The sequence below is a fragment of the Lepidothrix coronata genome, unplaced genomic scaffold (assembly GCF_001604755.1).
Source record: "Lepidothrix coronata isolate B3197 unplaced genomic scaffold, Lepidothrix_coronata-1.0 Scaffold61, whole genome shotgun sequence".
Taxonomy (NCBI): domain Eukaryota; kingdom Metazoa; phylum Chordata; class Aves; order Passeriformes; family Pipridae; genus Lepidothrix; species Lepidothrix coronata.
In genome coordinates, this window is record NW_016690241.1 from 2,312,736 (window position 1) to 2,328,425 (window position 15,690).

General features: G+C 35.8%; 1 protein-coding gene across 2 annotated transcripts in view; it reads left to right on the forward strand.

Annotated features, from left to right (window-relative positions):
* The window catches only part of NUP133 (nucleoporin 133), a 33,284-nt gene extending 18,270 nt beyond the window's left edge, over nt 1-15,014 (forward strand). The window contains exons 18-26 of one of the 2 annotated variants that reach the window (XM_017817590.1): nt 506-748; nt 1,966-2,099; nt 3,605-3,763; nt 5,190-5,325; nt 7,137-7,255; nt 8,753-8,833; nt 10,114-10,178; nt 12,529-12,617; nt 13,674-15,014. In XM_017817590.1, coding sequence (XP_017673079.1) covers nt 506-748; nt 1,966-2,099; nt 3,605-3,763; nt 5,190-5,325; nt 7,137-7,255; nt 8,753-8,833; nt 10,114-10,178; nt 12,529-12,617; nt 13,674-13,810 — 1,163 coding nt within the window. In that variant the 3' untranslated portion in view covers nt 13,811-15,014. The remainder of the gene's footprint in view (nt 1-505; nt 749-1,965; nt 2,100-3,604; nt 3,764-5,189; nt 5,326-7,136; nt 7,256-8,752; nt 8,834-10,113; nt 10,179-12,528; nt 12,618-13,673) is intronic. The other variant, XM_017817591.1, reaches the window with a different exon arrangement.
* Nucleotides 15,015-15,690: the final 676 nt, after the last annotated feature.

Here is a 15,690-nt window from a genome sequence, read left to right on the forward strand (position 1 = left end):
GCATTTTCCAGTTGGTGCTTAAGCTTCCTTGTGGCCTATATGTCCAAAACACATTTGTTTAGTGCTTCCAGGATAAAAATCTTTTGAATAGCAGGACCCATGCAACTATTCTGGTCTTATGTTGTGATGACTACACCGAAGTATTTAAATCCGGTTGAAAAAAGTTGCCTTTTCCTTCTGTGTATTCTCTTACTTTGCTTAGAGTTCATGGAATTGATTCTTTTCTTCTGGAAAAAGAGCTAATATTGATACTTGACAGCATAGATCTGTGTAGTTCGGAGGTGGTTTTTTTGTTTACCACATCTTGGCCAAATTTAATATATAAAGGTAGATGGGAGTAGGTGTTTTTTGGGGGATTGCTTTGATTTTTAAAATTTAAACATGTATTAGCTTTTTTCCTTCTATTTTTTTTTTTAATTATAAATACTGTTTTTCTTACACTTCAGGATAGATTGCTGTGGTGCTAGGGTTGTTGTTTTAACGTTCACCGTGTTGTGTTCCCAAGCATCCAGTGGCGTTCGTGCAGCAGTAACGCGTCAGCACGGAATCATCCTGAAGGTGGTGTATCCCCAGGTGGACAGTAACCTCCGCAGCGTTGTGGCTGAGCAGCTGGTGGCACTACTTGATTGTTTCCTGGATGGCTACATTTCTCAGCTCAAGTCTGTGGATCGCCTGGCTGATCAGGAGCGATACAGCAATCTGGAAATGGAATACGTCCAGAAAAGATCGGAGCTCTTATCTCCTCTCCGTAAGTGCTGTCTGTTTTCTTTAATGCAAGGATTAAATGGTCCATTCAGTGAGGAAATGACACAAGTCTGATAGAGTAAATGGCCTCTGTGGATGAATTCTATTTGTTCTACAGATTTGCTTTCGGAGTATAAGTGACTGTTTTTATGATTTAATGAGATATTTACAAAATAAAAACAGATTACAGGATTGCATCCAGGACTGCATCCACTGCAGTATAAGAGGTATACGCCTCTTATTAGACCTGTTGCTGCTTTGAATTTTTTTCCTCTGCTAACTTGTTGTATTTTTCTGGCAGGATTTTATCATGTGTTGCTTGGATAAAAATAGTCTATAAATGGATTTTGAAATGTTTATATTGTTGCAAGCTGAGATAAACTTATGTGCCTGAAAGCTTGTTTAGTGTTTTCCAGGGAAAAATTACTTTTGGAATCTTGATTATTTAATAATCATATCCATTGTTTAATATGTTGAATGTTATGAAGTCTTTATTGAATAAGTGACAGAAAAGCTCCCTTTTTAAGTAGAATTAACTTGGAGTAAATACATTTTAATTTTTATAGCTAAAACACATTATATGAGTGTAAGAATCTAATAATCATTCTTGAGCATTCTTAAGAAAAGTTTAAATTCTTATTCTCCATTTTACTGACATTCATGCGCTCTGTTAGCTTATAATACATTTTGTATCATTATGTTAAATCTAAGGCTTATATTTCCTTGCAAACAAAATCGAGTATTCTTCTAACTCTTACCTAACTCTTAACTGAACCAAAAGGAAGGATTCTAAGTAATATCTTTTTAATACAAGCCCAGTAGTCTTTATTTGTTTTGTTCTTTATCAAAAGCCTTTACCTGCTGTTTCTTCACTCTGTGTAATTAAGTGGCTGTTATTACATATATTAAGTCATGGGTGGGATCCCCTCTCCCAGTACAAAGAGATGATGCTAAGTTTCAAAGAAAATGGAATATATATATACTGACCATTTAGTATTCCTTTTGTTCCTCTTGTATTGTGGGACAGAGGTGGTAGGTATTGAGCTTGCATGTGCACAGGAGATGGATGCAGTAGGGGAATGTTTCTTTGGGAATGTGTAAGTATCTCCTCAATGTGAACACTTGAAACCTGTTTTTGTTTTTCTGGTTTCTGCCCTGGGCCATTCTCTTACGGACAATGCTGAGCGTGTCTGGTATAACTTCTTTTTCTTGGTTACTTAGTTTCCCTGGGACAGTACCAGATGGCAGCTGCTTTAGCAGAGAAGTACTGTGACTTTGATATCCTGGTGCAGATGTGCGAGCAGACAGACAACCAGGCCAGATTACAACGTTACATGACTCAGTTTGCAGATCAGGTAAGTCTTTTTTTCTGTTTCCTTTAGATAATGTTTTATAGTAAGTTTGCACCTGAAATGTTGCAAAATTTATTGTTTGTTTTGGGGGGGGGGATTTCTGTGGTTTTTTTAAGCATATGTATTTACATATACATGTAGGGGTAATGAGGAAAATTGAAGTCAATGTTCACTGTAAAATATTCAATGGAATATTTTACCCTGAGACTGCAAAGCAAGTCAGCAGAAATACGGGTACCAGCTGCATGGGTAGTGGCTTTTGTGGGACCTTTTTAGTGCCTCAAACACATAACTCTTAATGTTTTTCAGCATTTTGTGACTTCTCAGAGATGCTGTTGTTTTATTTAACTAATGCAATATAAATTTAAGGATAATTTCCAGAAAAGAAGATTGTTTAATGTATAAATAGAGAAGTTGTTAATGTATAAATATAATGTTTAAAAAGCAGTCAAGAGTAGGAAGGTAGGGTGTTGTTTTAAGATTTCTTTCATTGTCTTGCTATGTACTTGTTGGACAGCTTTTCCAATGTCTGTTAAAATCTAGTGTAAAATCTTACAAGTGTGCTGAAATATGGGAAAGCTTAAGGAAAAGGCAGTAGGGATTACTTGAAGTGAGTGGGACTAGTACAAAAGGTCCTTAATTTGAGAATTGGTGAGATCGATTTGTTTAGATTTCCACAACTGCTGTCTACATGTTTTCTCAAAAAGACAGTACAGAAAGGTTGTTTTAATAAGAAAATACAAAAGTAGCAGTAATGGACAGAAGTTATAGCAAACTTTTTCAACAGTGAGGCTTAAATATTTAGAGTGACTGCCAAAGGGGATAAATTATTTTTTTTTTCCCTTTTTCACATGCTTTATTTTAAAGGGGAGATTTAAGACTTCCTGAAAAAAGATTAGTGTGGTTAATGGATAGACTATCAGACTGAAGGCCTCTTCAAACTTAATTTTTTAAATGTAGCATTATTCTAAAATTATCCTGAAAAGACTAAATTAAGTCTCAAACATAAATCCTGATTAGTTATTTCACATTGAAGTTTTTGAAGATAAAACAGGGTGTTTTTTAAAAAAAAAAGTTTTTTAACAATGCCTGAGGGAGTAAGATTGTAGGTTCACTTGGAGATAGGAGGGAACGTTTCAAAAACATTGACAGTGGACGTAAATTTATTTATGAAAGGAAATAATAAGATGGAGTTTTCAGGGGGGCAAAGGAACAAGTATAAAAATGAAACTAGAATTGTGATTGATGTGATACATTTGGTATTTCCTTTGCTTCCGTTGAAGGATTCTGTGTTTATCAGCATCTATTGCAGAGTAGCTTATGAATTCTTTAAACACTAGTTCTATCAGGGCTCTTACGTTTTTTCATCACCACTGTATTTTCTGTTGTGTGTCTGGTTTTATCAAGCAGGTTCTTACTACTTTCTGTCCAATTGTATTTTATAAAGCATTATACATATATATATATAAATATAACTTAAAACGTGTTCATATTCCTTTTATTTTCAGAATTTTTCAGATTTCCTGTTTCGTTGGTATCTAGAAAAAGGAAAACGAGGGAAGCTGTTATCTCAGCCTATTGCTCAGCATGGACAGCTGGCCAGTTTCTTGCAAGCTCATGAACATCTGAGCTGGTTACATGAAATAAATAGTCAGGATTTGCAAAAGGTAGGGTATCTTAAATACAAGCAAACTGAAATATCACGTGTCAAACAGGTCAAATACATATTCACGTAGGCAAGTTATCTAGTTATGACTCTTCATCATCAAAAGACAGCTTATCTACATGAGTTTGGGGAGAGATGACACAGTTAATGGAGTACCAAAAGCCTTCCTTCAGGAACCACCTAGTATATCATCTAAGCCACTGCACCATGTAGTGGAAGTTAGGCATGCTCATCCCTTTTTGGTGGCTAAGGAAGTTTGGTTTGGCTGCATGGTCACTACTTCAGTGGAATTGGGGTTTTACAGTGAATATCAATAGCATTATAAGATTATCCGTTGAGGGAAAACCTGAAACTTCTATTTCAAGACTAATTTCTTTAAGCCAGCAAATTTGAAGGTGTCACAAAAGTAAAAAAGCTATTGATTAATCACTTACATGCATAGTTTAAAAGTACTTTTTAATAGCAAATGTGCATGTGAATAGATTAATGTGACATTGTTTTAAACGTGATCCTTTGTTGCCTTCTAAGCCGTCCAGTTATTCTTTTTCCTCTTTTTGCTGGTCAGTCTTTCCTTCCCTCTGCTAGATTTATGAATGTATTTCACTTTAGCAATTAAACTATTTCAAAACAAAAATGGTTTCTTTCAATCCACCTGCACATTTAAGCATGCAAAGCATGGAAATGTTTATCCCACTGCATATTGTAAGTTGATAATGCCATATGTCCCTTAAACAAACAAAAAAACCCCACCCACAAAACCCAACCGAAACCAAAACAAAAAAAACCACCTCCAAGAATATTGTAATACTCTATTTGTGTCAATTGAGATTTTCTGAGTTACAGGAAAGCACTATGAAGAAGGGGGCAGGGATTCTAAAATATACAACTAGTTCAGTCTAGATATTTTATTTCTGAGTAAGTGCTCAGAAACTTTGTTCTCTTGTCTGATAGACAAATAAATTCTTGCCTATCTATTTGTTTACTGCAACAGTTATACATAAAATTCTCTTTTTTCAGATTCCCAAATTAGCAGATAAATCAATCTGCATGCAAAAGTGTTCTGTCAAAGTGTATTTGCCTGACTTTTATTGCAAAGCCTTAAATTAGATCCTTAAATTAGATCCCAGAGATACAATAGATGAAGTTGCAATTTATCCTTTGATCATAAGGTATTTTCCTTGATCAATACTGAAAGGATTTTTTTTTCAGTACTATTGGAGGGGAGAGACCTAAGTCTCTTCCTGAAGAGTATAATGCAGCTTTATTATGCAAACGGTACAACTTTTAAAAATAAAGGTTATAGTATATATATAATTATATTTATAATAATAAATACCTGTGAGACTGCTGTTCAGATAAAATCCTTGTCTGTTAACCTTCTGATCTTAATTTATAAAACTGATTTACAGCATCTTTATTAATTTTAGGCTCACAGAACATTGCAGACTTTAGCAAATATGGAGACAAGATATTTTGCAAAGAAGAAAACACTTCTTGGCTTGAGCAAATTAGCTGCGTTAGCGTCTGACTTTTCAGAAGACATACTGCAAGAGAAAATAGAAGGTGAGAAATAAAAAGGATGAAGTAAAGAACAGACTTAAGTTACTGAATTAGAATCACGTTAATTTTTCAGATTGTTAATTTGTTACGTTCAGGGCTCTAACAATGTGGTAAGGATAAATGGGCTGATGATTTTGCTCATTTTGGGAAACACAAGGAAGACAGGATGAGGCAGTAACCTCAGTATTCACTGTCACCTACGAGTTAGGACTACAAGAATGGGAAATTTGTACCTTTCACTTTTTCTGATAACATGTAAAATATTGGCATCAATAGCAACCTACATAGTACTTGGAGAAATTAGACAGTTCTGAAGTGACTGAAACTTGTAAACCATTCACGCTGAATATATTTTCATGAATCTCCATTTTATATTTCAGATGCAAGGTAAAAATTATTTAATTTCTGTTTATTGAATGGCATTCAACTTTGAATTCTTCTCAAGTCCTGAGGCTCATAGTCTGTACAAGGAAATATAGTAACTGTGTTGTATTGCAATAATGAACCTGCAAATACATACAGTTGTGATCAAGAAGTACTTTCTCAGCATCTTGATCTCTGTATCTAGAAAAATTACCATGACAGTGCTTCATGGTGCTCTAACTGAACAGATGTAAATGGGGAAATTAGGAATACCTATTCTGCTTCAAAATCCAACAGTTTCACTGCTCTGCTATTCCTATCCCTTTGGAAAATAGTTTGTGCAGGACATGTGCTGTGAATTTGTGAAAAGGCACCTCTGCACTACTAGTTAAAGGATTCTAGCCACCGGGGGGAGCTTTGGAATATGACTTGAGGTTACTGCTCAAGCTTACTTCTATTTAGCTGTGTATTTATCTGTCTGTGTTATGTACAGTTCTTAAATCCTGTTGAAAAAGCCTTGTAATAATTGTGTTAACTAAGTAGGCTCTACAAATTATTTTTAGCTCATAATAGTAATAATAATGTATTATCTGCCCTTTAAGTTATAACATTAAATGAAATCTTGAAGTTTAAATTTATTTATTCATCACTTTGAAAATGCCTCTGCAGATGTAAAGAATCTCATCTTTAAATAGGAAAACTGTAGAAAAATGAGAAAATCAAAGCTTTATTTCAATAGGCTGGTGGACTCAAGATTTCTTCTGGACTTTACTGCATGTTTCTGTGTGGTACATGATACAGTTTTTAAAACTGAAGGTCTTTGTGTATCAGTTTCCTATTGATAATATAAGAGTAATTATTCCTGCCACATTTTTCTTATTCCTTTAAACAGATAAAATGCTCCTTATTTTCCACTTTCTGCTGTGCAGTGGAATTGAGTGGGATTGGGCGAGGTTCTTATAGTGTGGCTGATGCTATTCCATTTTGATTGTCTCAGCCTTATAAGTTTCTGGCCCTGAAGCAGATCATGCTGGCAAATATAAAACAAATCAAAAATTGAACAATTCATGAGATGAAACAAGTCTATGTCACATGTCTTCAGCCAAAAGGTAGTTCTTAAAAATTGCAACCAACTTGCTTTCCTGCACAGTGCAACAGCTTCCATCCAATCCTATGTATTCCTTTCATAGTTTTGGGAAAAAAGTAGGGTTTTTTTCTGTCTTCACTACACTGGGAACATGAGTGGAAAGTAAAAACTAGTTTACCAGGATGGCAGTATTGAAGTGGAAGTGTTTCTCTGCTTCGGGAATGTAGCTTAGCGTCCAAACAGAATGCTTCATAACAAACACTTGTAGACTTGAATAATACTGTGAGTTGACAGTTACTATTATGCCACAGAATTTATTATTACATCTTAATAACATGAAACATTCATTTCCTTAAATGACAAGAAATAGCAGAGCAGGAGCGCTTTTTGTTACATCAGGAGACACTTCCCGAACAATTACTGGCAGAGAAACAGCTGAACCTCAATGATATGCCAGTGTTGTCTGCATCTCAGCTCATTGATGTAAGTATCTAATGTTTACTTCATTACACAGGTAAAGTTCCAGTATGTTTCTGCCTCTGTTGATAAAATAAATGAGAAGATCATAACTGCCTTTATCCCTCATATGACTTGCTAAGCACCTAAAGATCCAATGTATGAATTATTTTAACTTTGCTTAGTTTCTGCCAGCACCAAACTTCAGAATTCTGGTTTTTAGTTCAAATTTCTTTTTGTTGAATGTGTGCTTTAGAGTGCTGCTACAAAAAAAAAAGCAAGTCAAATCAGTGATGGAAGTTGATTTATTGGTCTAAGACAGGTTTTAGAGGTGAGACAGTTTCTACCTTCATTTATATTTTCAATAGGGAAGAACTTGGAAGGCAGAACGAACAAAGAATTCTATGTTAGTGGAGAAGGATGCCGCAAAATAGAAAAAGGAAGGACTAGATGCAGGAAGAGGCTTTTGGTCACCTGTTTCAAAAAGGCATCTGAACTCTTTCTACTTCTTTTTTCTTTTACAAAAATCTAACCCGTAATGAAACAACATGAACTGCTCCAGTGCTGGGATCACTAATAATGCTGACTTCTTTTCCACATCCCTTTCTGGTGATAGTCTGGAACCAGTAGCCTTACTGTTTCTGCCTTGTTGGCCACATACTTTTAGCATCCAGTGATGCACACAAAAAATATTCCATGAATAAAAGCAATACATTAAAAGAAAATCAGGTCCTGTCTGGGTGTCAGTTTTGCAACTCCTTATTTTTCTGTAATCCTATGGAAAATCCAAAGCACGCTTGTTTACATTCTCATTTTCTTAGAACAGTGCTTACAGCAGATTGTGAAGTCATTACCTCTGTCTTTAAATGAGGCTGGGGACTCTGTCTTTAAATGAGGCTGAGGTGGAACTGGGGAAGAGTAGGTAGTGTCACTCATGACTTGGCAATCGCTGACACCATGACAGTTTTCTTTCTGAATTCTCTCTGTTGTCAAACTAATGTTCATACTTGCTGCTTGCAACTCAAGAATGAAATTTGCAAAGTGTGAATTAAAAGAGTGTTAGTGTTAATTTTCCTTTGAAGTACTAATTTAGAATCGGAGTTTGTGAAATACTGATAGCAAACCTGTTGTTTTTAAAAGGAGAAAGGCAGCAAATGTGCATAAGTACTGCTTTGAGCTTGATTACCAAAATAATTCTGAGAGCTTATTTGTGGAGCTGAGCTCTGGCTACAATAGTCCAGGAATGTTACAGCCTTAAATGGCATTTAAATTTGAAACCTAGCAGCCTTATATCCAATATCGTTTTTCCACAGACCATTGTCATGTAGGTGGAATGCTGCTCTAAAACCTTAAGTATATTCCTTGGTATAAAAATACTTGCAGTTGAATCAAGACATATTTTCATGAGAGGGTCATGTAAATGGAAAATACATGGTGGTCTTCCCACAGTGAGTTGTCTGTGATACCGGTTACATTAGTTTGTAGGCTAAAAATAGTTCTCCATGTTAATCTCTCATATCATAGATGTACATATGTGATGAGAACAGAAGAGCCAATGAATATGACTTCAAGAAAGCACTTGATCTGCTGGAATATATTGATGAGGTAAGAAAACTTTTTGAGGGATTTCTAACCTAGAGACTTATTTATTATTATTTAAGTTAGAATGGTGCATCTGTAGTTAAATAACATACTAGCTTAGTGTATGGTAATTAAAACAACCCCCAATGTATTTTCTCAGTTTGTTTTTAAGTCACTGGAGACTTAATGCCAAATGTGGTTTAGATAATTTAAGAAAAATGACACTCTTCATCTTCACTTCCCATTTATAGTCTATAGTTTCTTTCTTAGGGCCTTGCTTCCCTACGGGCTGTCTCCAAATGGGACAAAGATTGTCTGTTTTTAGTAGTTTAGTTCTTGCGTCTTCCCTCTTGGCAATTTCGCTGATTGTCATGAGGTAATGTGGGATAGTCACCAGCTTTTTAACATGTAAATAACATCGAACCACAGATTTGCTGTCTGCTTTTTTTCCCAACTATTTTTTTTGCATCTAAGTAAGATAAATGTCACTCTAAACCCATGAGATTTCAAAATTATTTTTTTTACAGATATTTAAGTTTGTAACAATTTGTGTAGAACCATTCAGCACAAATTGGAGATGGTGGTTTAGAGTCTAAAAACCAGCTATTTTCCTGTTTTCCCTGCTTTTACCTTACAAAAGTGTAGCGTAAAGTTGAGACCCACCCTTTGGCTTCCAGGCTTTAAAATTCAAGTGTTCATGGTTTCCCTTATGGGGGGAATTTAAAGTAGATGTGATGCTTAAGGACATCAAGAGCTGGAAAAAAACATATGGTTGTTTTTCTGACATTATATTTCAAAAGGGGCTTGACAACAATTACCTCGAAGTTTCTGTGCAGTGAAGGGGATGCCTTTCCAGATCAAGTGTATATCTTTGAAGTCATTTACTGTTATATTCATAAAACCTATATTCTAATGTGGACACTAATGCACGCTAGTTAGCTTGGCCATGCTGGAAAAAGAGCCATGACTTCAGTTGCCATTTAGCACGTCGTAAAATAAAACTTGTCTGGAATACAATATTTTACAAACTGATATTTTAAAATATGCCCTTTTTAAAATCGAGTTAGTTGGACTTCAGCAGTCAAGTGTGATATGGAAAGTCTGAGCCGTGATTTCGGATAGAAACAGTGTTTGGTGTTTCAACAGTCAGATCAGATCATCTTTTTAGCATGTGTTAAAAACTGTCTTCGGTGATTGAAGGGTCGAAGTCATTGGTGTAATCTGTGTGACAAAGTGATTATTTCTTTTGTAAAAAACCTTAAAATTTTAATTTGCCTGTTTTTTTCTCCTTATATGAATTGAAGGAAGAGGAAGTGGATGTAAATGATCTTAAACTTAAAATTCTCTGTAAGGCTCTCCAAAGAGATGGGTAAGTATGCATATAAGATACTGGGAGTATTTGTGACATAGCTTTTCCAGAATTACATTTTAGTGTGCTATTCTCTAACTCACTAAAAAGATTGAATTTTGTAGTATAAGGTTAGTAAAGTATAATGTATCTTCTTATTTGTAAAGTGAAACCCTAGCAAAAAAAAATCTGTAGTACTTTGTTCTTTTATCTCACTGGCAACCTACTATGCATTCTTGGCATTTGACACAAAAATGTAGCCATGCAGCTTTTATACTTGAACCCTTTCCTAAAGTAAAAGAAGTGACCTACACTGAAGTTTTTTTTTTCATTTGAGGCATCTCAAATAAAAGCTCTCTAATAAGAGCAACATGTGCAGAGGTCAGTCCCTGCAAGCCTTTATTCCACTTGGTTTCGGCCAAGTGACAAAAGTTCATGATCAGTTGACAAGGTCATGATCTTTTAGAGTTAAAGCTGCATTCATGACTGGAAGAGATCGAAGCCTAAATACTGCTTAGAAGAGCCACACTTAAGGACATTCAAAACCAAATATAGGCTGAAACCAATTGGTCCCGAAAATCTTCTCCTCAAACAGTGGCCCTGTTTTCTCCCAGCTTAAATAACTCAGATGGCGTTTCCTCCCTCTTCTTTTTAAGTTTCAGAAGTCTTCAGCTTTTCTAACTCCTACCTGTGTTCCAAGAGGGACTCAAGAAAGAAAGGATGAGAATACATTCCAAATGCACTGTGCCATTTGTGATTAAAACTGAAATAAGCAGCATTTGCATTCACACTTGTGCATAGGATAGATTCCAAAGGATGGTAGTTTCTAGAAAATAAATTCCTAGTTGCATGACTAAGTTATTGCCACATACAACACAAATAATATGCAGAAACAGGTTCACAATATTCCAAGTGTCCCCTTCCTATTATTTTAGAGACAGAGGAATCCAGAACTCCTGCATGGCACCAGTCCAGTTATTGGTTTATGACCTATCTTCCCTGGGCCAAGAACGGGATTTTGAATGTAAAATTTTACTGTTCAAACATACATAATGCTGACAAGATTTTGGGCACTCTGGTAGCTAACCAGAGGCAATTTGAGATGACTGAACAGTGTTTAGAAAACTTGATGTCCCAGTTGAGTTTCCAGTCTAACGAGGCTCATAAAGGCTGTACAAAGAGGTTGATTGCTGTTTCAAAAGAGGTAGTGTTAACTTTCGTCTGTGTGCAAAAGTAAGCGTTCACCATGTTACATTACCTACTTTTAAGGATGGAATCTGTTTTCTAGGTTAAGGGCTACAGGTGGTGGTGAGGTTCTCAGGTAGGATGGAGAGCCTTGCTGGGTGTGCTCCTAATGTTCTGATAGAGTCCTCACTATCCTCCTCTGTGCCTAAGAGGAGAAAATCCCCATATCCCCTTCCCTCCCTCCTTTCCTCACATTTTTCCCAGTAGAATTAAGGATGAAATCCTAGACATTTAAGAGTTGAAGTGACATCCAGGATAAAACTGTGGTTTCAGTGAAGTACAGAGAATTTGTCAGTAATAGGTTCTGGGAGCCAGGTCCAGATCTGGTGCAAGCACATTTGCACTGGCCCATGATAGTTTAGGGATTGATATAAGAACTGGTTTTGTCTGGCAGCTTAACATTTGGGACAGGAAATTTTAACAACTGAAAGGTTAGAACCACAACAAAACAAGTTAGGTTGCTGTTGACTTGAAACTGCTACATATAAAGCTCTGTAAGGATGAGAAATTGTCATTTAAAATACTCTTTTTCTTAGAAAAATGTGTTTGGGGTTTTTTGTATCACAGGTGAGACTGGCTCTCATGAGTTTTAACATTTAACACAAAGGAGACAAACTTCATTTTGTGTCTGTGTGTGCTGTTACAGGCCTGCAACTTAGATTTTACAATGCTTTTTTTCTCTTTTCTCAGTGTTTGCTTTTTGTTTTGGTTTGAGTAAATTGCTTCTTTTCCTCTATTCTACAAAAAAAAAAATCTATACTTTCATAATCTCAAACATAAAATATAATTACTGAGAACAGGTAATTCTTATCTTGATGGACAATAGTTTTATCAAAGAAAGAGTGTTGTTTGTGGAGGTTTTTATGGTTTAGAGGAGAGGAGACATTCCTATTGTCCTCCTAACTAGATGACATTGTAATTTCATTGCAATTTTACTCTTGGAATAAAAAGTTATTAACAAAGATAGAAAAGCCTCTTGCTTTGAGCTATAACCAAGTGCCTTCCATGAGGACATGTATTAATCACCTTTGATAATATGTCAAATTTTCTTGTGTTTTTTGTTCTTGTTAGTTTTAATTTTATTTCATCTGTGCCATTTTTTCCCCAATTATTCTTTGACTTGCAGATGGTCTTGTTCAGATGGTAGAGATGATCCAATTGAAGCATCTAAAGATAGTATATTTGTGAAAATACTACAAAAGCTATTGAAAGAAGGTAAAGTGGATTTAAATGTAATTGAAGGGTCTGAAATTTAGTTGTTTCAAAAGCTGCTTAAGATGAACGCTAATATGTAAGAAGTAGTGACAAGAAATTCTCAGAGTAATGAAAATGCATTCCACTAGACAATTAAAATCATATAGAGCTAGTTCTATCTCTGTAAAATGTTCAGGCAGGTAAGACATGAGCAGATTTCTGGGTTATAATCTGGTTATAATCCTAGTACCCTCAAATGATTTGCTCAGTAAGGCACCTACCAGATTTTTAGCGGTTTCTTACAGTACAGTAAAGTAGGTCTTCTGGAGTGAAATACATATCTTCTGTAGGATACAGGATTAATAACTAATTAACTGTCACTCAGCAGAACTTAATCTGTTTAAGCTAAAATGTTTTTTTGCTTTTGTGTTCTCTGTCCAAAAGCAAAAAAAAAAAAATAAAAATACTTCCCATTCTCTAGTTTAAGCTGACCATAGGAAGTCGTGACCCTGGAAGTTACAGCTGGAGGAGGGAGTGAGAGAAGGAAAGCAACTGAGACTCAAAGTCTGTTTTAAATATTACTGCATATGAACTTTTTCCAAAACAGAGAAGGTTCCATGTGGAAAATAGAAAAATGAAGTTTTTCAGAACAGTTGTGGTTTTGTGTGTCTGATCCTGACAATTTCCTTCCTCTTGTAAGAGTCTCACAGCCCAGAATGAACTGTTGCACCTGATACATTTTAATTATTTGACTGAGCTTTCTTTTCTCTTTCCCTTTCTTTCTTTTATTTATTATTTATTTTTATTTTGTCAAAGTGTTATGTAAAGCTTGGATTTGAGGTTAATTATTAAATTATTGAACTCTGTTTAAGTAAAAATTATTAACTTTTTAAACTCAGTTTTACAGCCTGCTTAAGCTTTATTGTATTTCTTGATGTGTATAATAGAATTAGAGCTTCCCAATTCCAGAAGAGTAATTTAACAATGAGGCAGGAGGAGGTGTTTACTTAAAAATTATCATAACTACTAGTGAAAAGTACTTTTATCAGTGTTGTAATGAATGGTTTTGTGTTGTAGGAGTCCAGTTAAGTGAATATTTACCAGAGGTGAAGGACTTGCTGCAAGCAAATGAACTTGGCAACTTGAAATACAATGCTTACTTCGAATTTGTGTTAAAAGCAAACTATGAACTCTATGTTCAGGGACAAGCATGATTCTCACTGTTTTTTTAAATATTTTTTCTAAAGAACTCTTGAATGCTTTTATACTTTTTTATGTTTTGTTCGGTTTTTTGCTAACATTGTGCTAAAATCTATATGAGTAGTAATATACTTGGTCTTAAATGTATAGACATTGATGCTTTAGTCAGGGGAGCCAGAGTTGTGTTTTCAGGCAAAATAAAAATAAAGTTTTCATTTTCCATGCCTTTCATAAACTCTCTGTTTTGTTCTGTATCTTCATTACTATGAGTCCTGCCTGAGACTCAGAAGATACACAGACACCCAGCACAAGAGGTGGGGAAACTTCTACTGTCAACACCTGGGGCTGTGATTTCAGTTCAGAGAAAATACTGAAAACATTAATGCTGGATGACTGCATAGCTTACTTAAGAAACAACTGGTTATTCCGTTGGATAACTCCACTCTGTACAACACTTTTTGCTGTAGAAACTAGCTAATTGCAATGTTGCATTAGAGGTTACTGGCACAAAAAGGATAACTGGCTTGTCACTGATCACTCAGCTTGTCTGTGACAGAAAAGAATAAAGTACAGTTCTCATTCAGAGTTCTCTGGTCCAGTAAATATACCATTCTTTCAGTTTATATCTGTAAGGTTAAACCTTTTCAAAACATTTTAATATTGTATCTACTTAACTTCCATTTAAGCTGTTTCTAGAATACATGTAAAAATGAGATTAGCAGCTCACCATGCAGTCATTCACAGCAACTGCTCGTGCCTAGGCTCAGATGAAACCTAGAAAGTAGTTACCGTAGTGTGGGAGTCCAACAGGATCTTCCTTACTCTGCACCTTGTTCTCTACTGATAGATGCTACTAATTTTCTTTTTTCTTTTCTTTTACCCCACTGCCCCAGTTAGTTGTCTCTGACATGGGAATAAAAAAAAAAATTCCATTTAACTTCTCTATTTTAATTTCAGTGATTGTCAGCAGATTTTAATCTTTAAATAAAAGTTAGTGAGATCTGATGTGTTGCACCTTTCTTTTGCATGTAGCTCAAGAGTCAGTGGCTGCAGAGCAACTTGCATGCCCTTATGTTTTACTTGTCTGGCTCCATGCCTGCTGCAACAACTTGATCCAACAGCTGAGAAGGTCAGAAGTTAAATTGGTTGAAGAGAATCCAGTTTCTAGTTTTAAAAGCACAGCTCCCCTTCCGTGGCTTCCCCTCCTCCCTGTACTAATACAGTAAGCTGGGCTGAGAGTCTGAACATGTTTGGAAGAATAGATTTATCTAGAGGTTCTAACTAATATGGGAAAGAAATGCACTAGCAGTCATCTTCTAAGATTGTTCTAAGCAGCAAACTTTGCACTTCTGCAGTCTTGCATGGCTGAAAAGTGTGAGCATAACTCCCAGCTATGGCTTCAAAGGAGCGGGTCATTTAAAGCCTTCCACTTGTTTGCTTAAATGTCACTTTGAGGATGGTTTCATGTTGATGAACTTAGCAGGGGTTTGGGAGAAAGAGAATTATAAATGATTGCCACCCCTTACAGAAATATGTTCTACCTGAACTTCTACTAGACTCGTATATTTTGCTTGAAGAGGAATCCTTTTAATTGACTGTCCACCATAAAACATTCTGGGGATATATCATCCCTTCCCTGACTGTTCACCAGATATCTGTACTCTATAAGGAGTGGCAGGGCAAACCCTGGAAAGCTTGCTCCAGAAGCAGGCATTTCTCTTCATTCTTGACTGTCTGTTTCAAAGTGCCTGGCTTCTCTGCTGGGATGGGTTTAGTGTGGTTGGTGTACAAGCATTCTCCAGGTTTTTGGGAAACGTAGGCTTTTCAGCTGCTTTACTCTACTGCTTGGTTGGGAGGCATTTGGCATTAGTACAATGGCTTTCCATCTGACTAT